The 15,334-nt window shown below is 35.4% G+C and overlaps 1 protein-coding gene across 18 annotated transcripts in view; it reads right to left on the bottom strand.

The window, feature by feature from the left end:
• Positions 1 to 15,334, bottom strand: part of LOC106882633 (tensin-1) — an 835,201-nt gene that overhangs the window by 179,246 nt on the left and 640,621 nt on the right. For 17 of the 18 annotated variants that reach the window (XM_052970116.1, XM_052970114.1, XM_052970115.1 and 14 more), the window contains one exon: positions 14,376 to 14,414. In XM_052970116.1, the coding sequence (XP_052826076.1) occupies positions 14,376 to 14,414 (39 nt within the window). Of the gene's footprint in view, positions 1 to 10,060; positions 10,219 to 14,375; positions 14,415 to 15,334 lie in introns of those variants that run through there. The other variant, XM_052970130.1, reaches the window with a different exon arrangement.

The following is a 15,334-nucleotide window of genomic DNA, read 5'->3' as shown; positions in this document are numbered from 1 at the left end:
TATATATATGACAGGCTTCTTTCAGTTTCCATCTTGCAAACCCACTCACAAGGCTTCGGTCGGCCCAGGGTTATAGCAGAAGACATTTGCCCAAAGTGCCACGCAGTGGGACTAAACCTAGAACCATGTGGTTGGTAAGCAGGTTACTTACCACACAGCCCAGCTTTTCTTTCACACATTGTACATTAAAAATATGACCATGTTTAATTTAATAATTTCCTTGTTATTAAAGTTTTTTTTTTGTATTATTAGTTCTTCATATTTTGTTAGGAGCAATAATCTTTGTCTTTTACTCGTTTCAGTCATTGGAACATGGCCATACTGGGGTACACCTCGAAGGGCTTAGTCAAACAAATCAACTCCAGTACTAATTTTTAAATATGGTAGTTATTCTATTGATCTCTTTTGCTGAACCACTAAGTTACAGCGATGTAAACAAACCAGCACCAGTGGTCATGTGTTAGTGAGGAGACAAACACAAACAGCCTTATATATCCAATGGGTTTCTACACAGTTTCCGTCTACCAAATTCACTCCCAAGTGTTGGTTGGCCTGGGGGGGGGGGGGTATAGTAGACGATATTTGCACAAGCTTACTGCATAGTTGGACTGAACCCTAAATCATGTGGTCGCAAAGCAAGCGTTCTAACCACATACCCATGCCTGCAACCATGTTCATAGACCTACTTTTCTGAAACTTCAAAGCTTTCACAAACTCATTTTCAATATAGACTGTTGTTATGGTAAGTATTCTGCACATTCTGTAGAAAGTTGCAATGAGCCTTGGGAATAATTTTAGAGCTGATAAAATCTTCAACATTGAATTTACAATTATATAATGGTAAGTTCTGACAGGTAGCATGATATTACAAGTTATTCTTTTACATATGATGTATTTGTGTATTTAATTTTGGTTTCTATTTTGCGATTAGCAAAACTTCCATAGCTATTTTACACATATTTTGTGGAATTCTATGTAAAGTTGTAGTGCTATCAGGTAGTATTTCCCTACTGAATTATATTTTGCATATTGCTTTATAATCAGCTGCAATGATTCCTTTCAGTAATAAACATATAGTGTCAACTGATGAGAATGTTTGGCCATGAAAAATACCACCTTGCTTGGAAACAGGTGAAGGTTGCTGATAGGAAGGGCATCCAGCCATAAAAAAATCTGCTTCAATAAACTTTCTCTGACTCATACAAGCATGGAAAAGTGAATGTTAGAATTATGAAGATAATGATAATTTAGGTCTCCTGTTTGTTAGGTCACAGAATCTGCTTATAGTCACTTTTAGTCTTGAATTTTCAGCTAGTGAAACACTCTATGAATCACTAGAGAATTCAACTCATGACCTTTAGGTCACAGATCATTCAAATGATACATTGCACAAGAGACCCTCGGTTTACCCACCACAACTCCAATTTACTTGTCTTGTGCTACTCAAACAGAAAATATTTCAAATTTTCAAGTTCATATTTGGAGTGCCTTAACATATATACTAGGCCCATAATGAACTCAGTCTGTGAGCTAGCTTTGATAGCTGGTCAAATATATTTCATTTACTATGTTCTTAGGAAAAGTTTGTAAGCCACAAACACCTATTCCATCTGGAAGTCAATAAGGTTGATTATGAAAGGTCTACTGTTTATTTATAATCTTCCAAAATATGAGGGCTGACAGCTCAATTTTTAGAGAAAAGTATCATACTGAATGCACAAACAAAAATGAATACCAATCTAATTCACTGATGAAAAACTGAAGCCTAAGTCACAAACTTCATATTTTTTTTATATAGAAGATGCCTTTCATGTAGCCAAAACACACTTGGGAAATGTAATTGAGTAGCCGCTACATGTACCAATAGGCTTGAAGTTGATGACTGCTGTCAAGTAAGATGATCCATCTGATTAACCAGCAATAATAAGGTTACACAACTCGAAACTGGTGGCCACAGCAAGACTTCATAACCCAAGACATTCACAACATTGCTGACTTTTATAAGTCCCAACAAATCCCTCAAATAGAGGCTGTTGCTGGAGTTCCACTTGAAATGGAGATGTAACAAGCAAGCATATCAGCACAGGAAGCAGACATGCAAACCTGTCCTCTGAAGCATACGCAATCTTTATGAAACAGCGATCATAGGATATCTATAAGAGCTTAAAAACAAATAATCAGTGAACTAGGAACATGGAAGGAAGAAAAATAGCTGAAGGATCAGGATTCTAATCTAAGGAATGTTGTCATACCAAAAGCTTATAACCAGGCTGGCATACCTAATAAGTTAAGCAGAGATTAAAGGAACCTCCAGTTTATGATTAACATCAAATTACTCACTAAAATATTATTTTTTAATTGTTTCAAGATTGTTTGTACAAAAATAGAAAAGAGAAATTTGAAGAGATAAACTAAATAGTCTTATCAAACTAGAACAGTATTTAGTAGGTTTACAGAGCTTATAAATATATTTATAAGCTCTGGACACAATTTTTCATGCCCTCACTTATCAATCACATTATCATTGTTATTTTCTTTGTGCAGTGAATGCTTTTGTTTGTAAGGATGGTATTGCGATTGGAAACCTTGACTGCATCAGATTAGGAGACCTCAGAATAAACATAACCACTGGAGCCATAATACGAAAAAATTTGGGGAATGTCTGAAAGACAAGGACTATTGTTATATGAATAGATTTTTTTTTTAATTTCTGAATTCTAAAGCAACGTTTATACAGTTACAGAGTTGAGGTACTGAATGAGTAAATTCAAATTTTGTTACATTTATTGGAGCTTGTTCTTTGGCACTGTTTAACCCTTCAGCATTTAATCTGTCCATATCTGGCCCAAATAGTCAACCAGTTTTATGTTCAAACCAGCCAGATCCAGCCTCTCATGCCTACTCTAAGATATCATTTTAAAAATACCACCAGTCCTCAGTCAAATCGTCCAACCCATGCTAGCATGGAAAGCGGATGTTAAATGATGATGATGATAATCACATCATTGAAATCTCAAAGCTATGAGATGATTCATGATAAATTCAAAGCAATGTGATTAAATAAGCATTAGATTTGATGAGTAATATGAATGCTAAAGAGTTAAAGTAATTAGCAATAGATAAGAGATCCGCCCTTGACAAAAGTATCCTCCTCAAAGGAAGTTTATACTATAACACACGAGTGCCAATGTACCTTTACATCTTTAAGCAAAGAATATCATTCAATCTGGTTCATTTAGCACATCTAAGAGAACAACTTCCAATTTACAATTCAAAGAGTGAGCCTCTATTTGGTAGCCCATCATGCTAGAAATGGCAGTTAAATGTCGTTGAATCACATCCTGCTGTCTTAACCTTTTAGCATTCACATTATTCTGTCAAAATTAATGCTTATGTATTCACATTGTTTTGAATTAATTTTGCATTATCTTGTAGCTCTGAGATTTTGATGAAGTGACCATTAATTTTTAGAATGATATTGTAAGGTTAGTATCACAGGCCAGTTTAAATGCCTGTGACTAGAATATTTTGGTTGGATATGGCCAGTTTCAATGCTGAAGGGTTAAAGGCATAAGTACACATTGCATTAGATAACATAATCCTTATAAACTGTTTGACAAAAGATGAGATAGTCATGGATGAATTACCTTATCTTCGATCATAGGTTTTACTGATCAAGACTGTATTAGTGCTAAACAACAGCTTGCTCTTCATACTTGAGACCTATCATCATCATTTATCATTTAACACCTCCTTTCCATGTTGGTGTGAGTTAGCTTGACAGGCGCCAGCAAGGGCCAGAGGTCGCATCAGGTTCCATAGTTTGTTTTAGCTTGGTTTCTACAAGTGGATGTCCTTAAAGCCAACCACTTTACAGAATATACTGTATGCTTTTTATGTGGCATGAGCACCAGTGCTTTTTATGCGACACCATCACAAGTGCATTTTACGTGACACCATCAAAAGTGTATTTTACGTGACACCATCACCACTGCATTTTATGTGGCACCATCACCAGTGCTTTATATACTTATACTGAGGCAAACAAAATAATACGCCTTTACGCAAGGGTGTGACACACATCTGTAGCAAGATATAAAGGAATTACTTGACATATTTAAGCACTAGCAAAGACATGTAGCCACTAAAATATTGGGTCCCAGAGTATGCTTCCAAAGCAAGAAAACTGATAGCACATGGTGTTATCCACTTTTCATCACCCCCTACGGTGTAGAGCTACACACTTCTACTTGCTCTCTTCAATGACATTTTCGTACATTGTATATTCATTGCCCCAAAGAATGTTCTAGTAAGATTCCAATTTTAGGGCATGCGTTACCAAACTGATACTACATCTGTCATGCTATCAATTTAGCACTTCACATATCTGTTGGTTCATTCCATTTGGTTTGAGGCATTTTCTGAATCTCAAACTAATACATACATAAATATACATGTAGATTTGACTGTGGTTAAGAAATTTGTTTCCAAAATATACGGCTTGGGGTTCAGTCCCACTATGTAGCACCTCGGGCTCAAGTCTCTTCTACTATAACCCTGGATCAACCAAAGCCCAGTGAGTGGAATTGGTAGATGGAAACTGACGGAAGTCTGTCGTATATGTGTATATGTATGTAAAAGCACATGTATGTTTGTGTCTCCTTGTCTAGCTGTCATGGGATCACTGTAAATGAATGTCATTCATTTCCAATATCCTGCAAAAACATATCTGGCAATGGGGAAATATTATCTTACTTGGAAAGAGTTAAATGTTGGTGACAGGAAGATGCTCCTCCTGTCACCATCACCTTGCAGTAGAATATTTGGCTCATTTAATACCATCTGACATGCAAGCATGGAAAAGTGGACATTAAAATGCTGATGATGACGTTTACATGTGTTTATATATATATTAATAGTTATTGCCAAGCCAATATATATATATATATATATATATAATCATTATCATTTAACGTCCACTTTCCATGCTAGCATGGGTTGGATGATTTGACTGGGGACTGGCGAACCAGATAGCTACACCAGACTCCAGTCTGATCTGGCAGAGTTTCTACAGCTGGATTCCCTTCCTAACGTCAATCACTCTGAGAGTGTAGTGGGTGCTTTTTACGCGACACCGGCACAAGGGCCAGTCTGGCGGTACTGGCAACAGTCACACTCAAATGGTGTTTTGTTACGTGCCACCTGCACAGAAGTCAGTCCAATGTTTTGTTCACATGTCACCAGCAGAGGTAAGAGCTCTCTGAACTTTGCCCAGGCTGTTCTTATTCTAGAAGTTACACTTTCTGCGCACCCACCCCCACTACTGACTTGGTCACCTAGGTAACAGAAGCTATCAACTAGTTCTAGTTTTTCTCTCTGGAATGTGGCAGAAGTTGTTCTCTGCACATTTCCAGTGTTTATTGCTCCTGAGCATCTGCCACATACAAAAACTATCTTGCTAGTTAGCCTTCGTTTGATATTGCTACACCTCTTATGTGTCCATAGCTTATCACTAAGCCAATGTGTATATATATAAAAAATGAAAGAGGAGGCATAAAATTAATAAATTTATTTCATCAGTTGATATCCATATCATTTTGGTTTACAATGTGATTTGTAGCCTGATCCATTAAATGAGCTTTTCTTTGAGTACCAACCAATTAGTTAAATCCATATATTATGCATTAAATTTATAGAAAATCATCAGCAACATATATGTGTGAAATCAACAGGTACAATCTTGAAATGTGTAAATGACTTCAAATATTTAAGATCATGAATAGAAAGCACAAAAGAGAGACAGTGAAGTAAGACTTGAATAAACATGGTATGTAATGAACAAAATATTTATAGCCAAATCTATTTAATGACCTCAAAATATGGCTTTTTAGAGCTGCTGTAGAAAGCATGTTGGTATATGGATTTGAGTGCTTGATTAAATGGAACATATACCAAGATGTTAAGGAGTGTGAAAAATATTTACCGATTTGATGAACAGTGTGGCTATATGGAAATATATCGTTATTAAGAGAAACTATCAAACAAAGTGGACTGTTGGAAAAGGAAAGATGAAGTTAAATGCAAACTATCACTATGGGAACCAGTACATGGAAAAAAAAAAAATGAGGCTGATGTTGTGGAACATATGTGCAACAGTTGCTGGAGGAAACAAACATTGAAACAAACACTCAAGAAAAAAAAAAAAATATTGCAGAGATGATGGAGGACAGGGAAATGTGGAGGAGATTGGTCAATGAGATCTGTGTGCACACACGCTCACACATATGCGTGTGCTGTGTGAAAATTGCTAATTCTATAGTACACATCATATGAGTATGCATATACACACACACACCAATATATATATATATATATAATGAAAATACACAAGCATGATTTAGACAATAAAATGCATCTCCCACTAAGATTTCTCAAAGATTCTACCAAAACTAGTTTTTACTGGTCTTCTATTCTCAGACAGAGCAGTTTCAAATCTGAAAGAAAAAGTAAACAATAAAAGTGTAATTGTTTGGATGTTGTCTGGGGGAAAAAAAAGCAATTTACTAGAAAAAGAATCCTTCTGATAAAAAATAACAGCTTCTTAAAGTTCCAAGGACATAAGAAGATAGACCAATTTTATGCCAATTCTCAGGAAAACACATCAGAAAGAAGTGAAGCACATGAGAAAAAAATGCTTAACAAGAAAAAAAGAAGAAAAAAACAATCAAAGCAAAATTAATGTTTGGAAGGAAAATGGAGAAGATAAACAAAAAGAGCCTAACAATAGGAAAGATTTGCAGCTAGGATCAATTTCAGTGACAGATGGGTAAATATGACAACAATGGAGGTGAAATGATGACTATTATCAAGTTAATTATTTTTCTTTGGGATTGGTAACTTTGTCTGTTGGTTGACACTCTTCACCCGCATTAACACTTGTCTTCTTCATGTCATATCCACCCAACATTCCATAAAAAGAAAACAAAATATCTTTGTTTTCACCCTTATACTGTGATCTTCAGTTGCAATTAGACAAATTTCAATAATGGAAGCATTAAATCAATATATTTGACAAGAATATGGGCAGAAGTGAAACTAAAGACCCAATCTGATATGACAACAACGTCAGAAGAAATAATAAAACTGATTTTTCTTTTTATAAAAGTAGGTATAAAGTCACAGATCTTGGGAAATGGTTTGGTCAAATATAGCAACCCTGTACTTGAATGATATTTCATTTCCTCAATCCCTAAGACTAATTCATACAGGACTTGAACTTAACCCCATAGCATTTAAACTAGCCACATATTCTAACTGTTTTGTGTTCAAACTCATCTGATCTGGCCTCTCGCGTCTACTCAACAATGTCATTCTAAAAATAAACAATCACATCGTCAAAGTCTCAAAGCAAGAAGATAATGCATGATTAATTACAAAAAAAAAAGAAAAGAAAGAAACAATGTTAATAAATAGGCATCACATTTGACAGAATAATCTGAATGCTAAAGGGCTAATCTACAAAAGAACATAGGTAAATACTAGCAACATGTTTTGTGTGGTGTCATACTGATTTTACAACCCACAGCCCAATTGCTGATAATAGTAAATACCAAAACTGGAGTTGAATAAGCTTTGCAATATATTTCTAATTAAAATCAGCACAGGAACTTCAGGTCAACCTGCCCTATATAACTATATTTCAAGGCCAGATGTCCTAATTAATAAGGTAATAAAACAATATCTGCTGTAATATTGAATAATAAATGAAGTTCAGATAAAATCAAAAAGCCAGACACTGTTATCTTGATATCCAAAGTGCATGACTCTGGACATTATTACACTGAACTAACTTAAAACTTAATTCATTAAATCATACCATAGGTTATGAACAATAGAGGAAGCCTCTATGTGGTCACACAACTTGCTAGATATAGAGGTAAAATTTGCTTCAAATCATACTCAAGATATAGTGGATAATGTAATCATAGATACACAGAACTGAATAACAAAAAACAAAAGAGAGTGGGGGGGGGGGGAATGTCATATCTTGAAAATCTTTTATCAAAGGTTTGCTGTAAAAACAAACTCTCCATTAAATCATATCCAAGATACATTGGATAATCTAATCCTAAATATACTAAGCTCAAAAAAGTAAAATGGAGTATGATCATATCTAGAACATCTTGATCAAAGGTCTGCTGGATCAGAGATGACCTGGGGCTCAATAACGACAATGACTAACAAGCTATTGCATTAAGTGAATTTTGTAAATCAAATTTTTTAATAAATGCATGCATGGTTGTGTAGTTATGAAGTTTGCCCAACATATCTACATGGTTTCAGGTTCAATCTCACTGCACAGCTCCTTAGGCAAACTTCTACCATAGCCTCATAGCAGTCAACCAAAAGTCATTTGACAGAAATTTGAAAGACAAAGTTAGAGGAAACTAGACAAAGGGGATCGTTCTTGTTTTCAGAATGGCAGACTTAATCAATCACCTGGACTAATGCCACCACATGGCCGGACCTTTTACCAGAGTCCACACTGTAGCAAGTATCCAAGTTGGGTCTCTTGTCTGTGGATAACTCCATCCATTCTGAAGATGGCATCACCCTTCCTCTTCCATACAAAATTTACATCAGTATGCAACCCTTGGCTTAGCTATTCAAAAGGAAAAGAAAAAATTATCTTTAACTCAGCTTTCCCAATGAATACTCTATTCTCGACAATTCAGTATAACAGTTATCTTAGGAAGAATCAGTTTCATTAGTCATAAGTCAGTTAATTATTATAAAGAAATATAATTAATTTTAAATTTTCTAGGTTCTCATCCAACACCATAAAGCAACAGTTAAGCTCTTGGAAATCCAAGCTGAGCAGAGTAGACAAGAGTCTTGAAAGTCAGTTTCCATCCCAGGCTGAGACAGAGAAACCATCTTTAAAACACAGAGCCTTTAATCCTTGCAGCACTTTTGTAAATTTGCGATGGCAGTAAGGTGGTCAAGCTGGCAGAATCATTAGCATGCTGGGCAATATGTTTAGCAGCATTTTGTCTGTCTTTACATTCAGAGTTCAAATTTCACTGAGGTTGACTTTGCCTTTTATCTTTTCAGGGTCGATAAAATAAGTATCAGTTGAGCACTGAAGTTGATTTAATCGGCATATCCCTCCTCCTGAAATTGCTGGCCTTGTGCCAAAACTTGAAAGCAGTATTATTTTATGACAGTGATTTAATAACATGAGCCAGTCACAAACACCCTAAGCCATTCTGGGAGTACAGAATTGTTGAAATACATATGCTCAACATCTGCTACTTATCACATTTATTTGGTTTTCATATTATGGTTGTTTTCTCGGTCAAGTTGTTGACACTAGATGGCAACAACCATGTCAGACATGTGTGTTGTTACATTTACATCTCTCCTTATCCTTTCTGTTTGAAGTTATATGTTGAGTTGTTCTTTGTCATTGGGAAATGACATGTCAGTAGTAATAAAATAATGTTTGCACTGAATAAATGTAACTTTCTTGAGTGGGAAATATTAAGTTATTTACTTCAAGTCATTCCTGATTGAGCAGTATTATTACCAAAAGATTTCCAAATTTGACAGTTCCATCATTCATTTTTCATATATAAAATATCTAAAACTGCATTAGCCAATCTTTCCTTCCATTTTGGGGAGAAAAGGGTAGCAGAAACAGGACGTGGTTTAAAGGAGATTTAGCTGTTATTTCTAATCAGAGAAGTGACTGCATTGAAGCTCTCTCATTCAATAAATAAACAAACAGACAATATAGGAAGAAAATTAAGAATATGAAAATTACCTTATAAAATGATTGAATTTTTAGGATTACATTAAAATAAGATGTTCTTCAAATTATTTATAAAATGTATTTTGAAAATGAAACTTATTTACATATCTTCATTAAGAAGTGATTAATCAAAACAGTGAGAAAGAGAGAAGGAATGAGAGAGAAAGAGAGAGGGAGAGACAAAAAGAAAACCTATGGGTGAGTTTAGAAAAGTGAGAGAAAAAAATTAAAACACAAAACATTTACCATGTCTAATGTATCTTTCCAATTCCAGCTTAACAAATAAAAACTGATGTGAACTGTGGACTTTACACGGAGAAATAAGCTGGTGTAGCTTTAAGAACACTACACGTTCATCAAGTAGCGCCTGTCGACACATTTCCTGGAAATTCCAGTCAATCTGTACTTTCGTCAACATAGTAGGAAAAGCAAAAAGAAGAAAAACCCCTCCTTTACAGAGAAAAAAAAGAAATGCTGAGAAAGGATTGGTTGAGAACTTTAAAATAGAAACATCTTGAGAGTCATGTGAGGAAAGCAAGTCTTTAATAGGGAATTTCAGTAGAATATACGTTAACATCATAAGTGCTTGTGTGTCTTGACGTATTGTGATGTATTGCGTAAGTGTGTGTAATATACACATACATGTAGGCACATACCACATGCACAAGCGTGTGTGTGTGTGTGTGTGTGTGTGTGTGTGTGTGTGTTTTTATGATACAAGTCATTTAGTTGTGCTTTCTTAGTATATATCTTTTACTTTCTTTCAGTCATTAGATTGAGGCCATGCTGGGGCACTGCCTTGAAGAATTTTTAGTCAAATGAATTGATGCCAGTACTTTTTTTTTTTTTTAAAGTTTGGTACTTATTCTATCAGTCTCTCTTGCTGAACTGCTATGTCATGGGGACGTAGACACACCAACACTGGCCATCAAGCAGTGGGGGCACAAACAGACACACACAGATATGTATATGACAGGTTTTCTTTCAGTTTCCCTCCATCAAACCCACTCACAACGCTTTGGTCAGCTTGAGGCAAGAGAAAAGACACTTGCCCAAGGTTCCAGGCAGTAGGACTGAACCTGAAACCATGTGGTAGGGAAGCAAGCTTCTTACCACACAGCCACACCTGTGCAAAGATAACATGTATTAAAGACACTGTAGGTTCTGTATAATATCATATTTTATGCTCAACACTTTTGTGGTTAATTCATAGAAGTGTTCAATTCCATCCTGATCTTTCATTTTTCATATATCAATAAACTCCAGTAGTATTCAGTTCAAATGACCATATGATACATAAGGATAAAATTATAAAATTCTTTAAAATACATCTATTATGAATCATTTTGCTTTATTTTATCACTTTATCTGAAGAGGACTGTATCAGCTGCATAGCAATATAGACACTAAGTTGATGGCGGCGAGCTGGTAGAATCATTACCACACTGGACAACATGTTTAGCGGCATTTCGGCATTTCGTCTGTCTTCATGTTCAACTTCAACTGAGGTTGACAGACAAAGGGCTAACGACCTAACAGAGAGACAAGTTGTAACACCTGACATGGATTTGAACTATCAGCAGCATGCAAATCAGTCCAAGTCATACTAGCATGAAATACCATGGTGGTGATGGTGGTGATAATGATGATGATGACAATTTATGTATTAGTATCCCAGCTACTTTTCTAGCTACTCATATTGTCACTTGACCTGCTAGAGATAGTAGCTAAATTTCAATCTCTCTCTCAAATCAGGCCTTACTTCCTTTAAAGAAGGAAAGGTACATTAGACAGTGGAATCCTAAATATACCCAAAAAAACCCATCAGGACAGTCAAAGTTGCAAAACCTAACACCTTTGCAGATTTGCTCAAACAGAACTGACTTGGGGATAAACAACAACTAAACTATTTAAAGTTTTAACTACTTCAATGCTGTATTAAAAAACAACTAATTCTGTACAACATTCTTTAGCGTTTATCTTGACAAGATGTATATATAGTAACAACATTATTTAGCAACATCATAGTATTCCATTATTATCTTGAGCTGAAGATAATGCAGGAGAGGTGTGGTCTGTACAACTAATTTAACATGTGGCACTTAGTCATCTAACAGAAACATTTAGCAATCTGATGTCTGCGAGTTCTATCCTCAGTTTTGGTAGTAGATGTGATCATTGTGTCAGTCAATACATAACAGAATGCAGCGAGCTGGCAGAATTATTACTGTGCTGGGCAAAATGCTGGGTGGCATTTTACCTGTCTTCATGTTCTGTGTTCAAATTCTGCTGAGAGTGACTTTGTCTTTCATCCTTTTGGGGTCAATAAAGTAAGTATCAGTCAAGCACTGGGGGACCAATGTAATTTACTTAACTCCTCCCTCAAAACAGCTGGCCTTGAGCCAAAATTTAAAATTAATATATAACAACAGAATGACTAACAAAGTACCTTGTCAAATGTCATCACTGCAATTGTCATAGTCGTTTGGTTTAATGATTTACAAATTTTACCCCAGATCATTCATGCAAGGAAGGTGATCTTGCAAATATAGAGATTATTTACAAACTGTTACAGACTGTATAGGTACGGTGAAGCTTGCTTCCCTACTACGTAGTTTTAGTTCCACAACACAGTACCTTGAGCATGTGCCTTTTAGTATGTCCCCAGGTTAACCAAAGCCCTGTGGTAAATGGAAACTGAAAGAAGCTCTTTGTATACATGTGCATTTGTGTATGCGTCCTTGTCAAGACATCATGTGACGGTTGTAAATGAGCATCATTGTCATATATGAGAGGTGGTTTATTTCCAGTTTTCCATGAAAGACATGTCTAGCTATGGAAAGATATTCCTATGATTGGAAACAGGTGAAGGTTGGTGACAGGAGAGGCATCCAGATATAGAAAAATCAGTGTCAACAAATTCTGTCTGATTCACACAAGCATGTAAAAGTAAACATTAAATGATGATGATGAGGTAGTAGTAGTAGTAGTAGTAGTAGTAGTAGTATCCTACAGGTTGCTGCCCTTGACAACAGTTTATTATCTCTCTCTTTGATACTGGCAAACTGATTGACAAGAATGTATTCATGTACATTGATTAAGGGAGCACTACAAGCCCATCAACTGGGTTTGTAGTCTACCTTAATCCAACATATTAAATTCTTAGACATCTAAAACAAGGGTTCAATGACTAGATCAAATAGAAGTAAACACAAACTCAAGCTTTTGCTCACGTTCCAGTTGATCTTGATGCAATACTCTCTTTTCTCTCTTACTTTTTTACTTGTTTCAGTCATTTGACTGCGGCCATGCTGGAGCACCGCCTTTAGTCGAACAAATCGACCCCAGGACTTATTCTTTGTAAGCCTAGTACTTATTCTATCGGTCTCTTTTGCCGAACCGCTAAGTTACGGGGACATAAACACACCAGCATCGGTTGTCAAGCGATGGTGGGGCGACAAACACAGACACACAGACACAAATACATATATATATATATATACATATATATGACGGGCTTCTTTCAGTTTCCGTCTACCAAATCCACTCACAAGGCTTTGGTTGGCCCGAGGCTATAGTAGAAGACACTTGCCCAAGGTGCCACGCAGTGGGACTGAACCTAGAACCATGTGGTTGGTAAGCAAGCTACTTACCACACAGCTACTCCTGCGCCTATACAATCTGTATCTAAGGATAACTTAATGTACTGTTTTCTAATGCAACTGCCCATCAATTAAGGTTTTTTTGACAATGCCACTGTCAGATCTTACACAGTCATACAAAAAAAGGTCATGGCCACTACCCTTCCAACTCTGTTTTCTATAGAAAACAGAAAACAGCCCAGTTTAACATTAACACTTGATCCATACATGCTTTTAGCAGTGTTACTCAACTGCCCGCATTCAAACTAAACTGGGTTTCCTCCTCAGCTACATTTCAATCTCACAAATGCTCAAAGGGCTGCAAAAGAACATGGGTCTCAAAAGATTCTGGGTCTTACTGCTGATCTCCTGACTAACATGAAATACATAACATAAATATGAAAAAAATCGGTGAAATGATCAATAGTCTTTATGTTTATATATATATTTAAATATTGGTTCGCGATTACTAAACCAAATTATGTGTGTCTTCACTTAATATGCTGATAAAATTTCCATCAAATGAAACTTTAACACCCAATGTATTAAAATCTCCCAGCATTCTTTTGCTTTTATGTTTAGCTCGTGATTCCAACCTGCCTGAATTTGCCCTGGATTTTGTGATTCAAACTTCCCATTTTGAAGTGATCTAAAACCCTCCAAGAAAATTAAGGATCACGAGGTTATTTTACTCCATTTTTCCTTATTTATAAAATTAATTGAATCAAAATCAGTGTATTTCAATGGAAATATTGTAATAGAGAAGTTAAACAATGCCGCTAAAGAATTTCCAAACATGAATGTCCTGGTACTAGTTACAGACCAACATTTTATCATCAAACTAGCTCCTCTTCTCTGAATGATTTTTGTTACCACTCAGATGAAGAGTGAAGTGATTCTGTGGTTAAACAAGTACTTACCGCTTCCGGAAGAATTGTTTGAGTCAAAAAGTCATTCTTCTGAAAAAAAACAATGGAAAATCCAGTTAAGCTTGTGTTAACATTTACAGTAGTTAGCATTAAAAGAATCATTAAAAATAATTAATTGGCCATAATTGTTGTCAAACCCCACCTATCTACAGTCTTGTAAAACCATGTTCTTCTATCTTCTTGTAAACCTTGCCAATATTATAGTTTTGTAAAACAATGTTGGTCTATAATCAAGTTAAACTATGTGAAATCATTTCTCATTATACCCTTATGAAATTATCTCCTATGATATTCTAGTCAAACTATTTCCTCCAATAGTTTTGTCAAGAACTTTGTCATCTAATGAACGTAATGTCACTCAGATCATCAATATATAAAAAATATGTCACTTAAAAACACACGAAAAAAAAACATCCATAGTAAAGAACAATGATTCTCAACCAATTTTTTACCTTTGATTCTTATTTTACTCAGATGGAGCCCTCATAGCTATTTGATGTTTAAAAAAATCTCATTACATTTTTATAATTAATTATTATTAGGAAATGTACCAAAAAATTTTTAATATTTTGTGCATTGTAGAAGTATAACTGATTTTATTGTTCATAAATTTTAACAATAAAATCTTGTATGGATCCCCAAGGGTCATAAGGACCACCATTGAGAACCTCTGGTCTAGAATGGCTCCTGCTTTTGAAACACAAAATAACGAACATTGCAAAACTAAGGAACATGTTGGACAAAATGTTTTACAGTATTTCTTTATGGATCTTTACATTCAGAATTCAAATCCAACTGAGGTGATGAAAATAGAATATTAGCTAAATACTATGATTGATTTATATTCCTATAAAACATCTTGAATACAAATAGCATCATAACAGAAAAAGAGAATATCGCAAAAATAAAAAAAAAGTTTTCAAATAGAGAGAGAGAGAGAGAGAGAGAGA

Source organism: Octopus bimaculoides, chromosome 8 (assembly GCF_001194135.2).
Source record: "Octopus bimaculoides isolate UCB-OBI-ISO-001 chromosome 8, ASM119413v2, whole genome shotgun sequence".
NCBI lineage: Eukaryota > Metazoa > Mollusca > Cephalopoda > Octopoda > Octopodidae > Octopus > Octopus bimaculoides.
The sequence above is the reverse complement of the archived record's forward strand: the minus strand, read 5'-3'. Positions and strand labels throughout refer to the sequence as shown.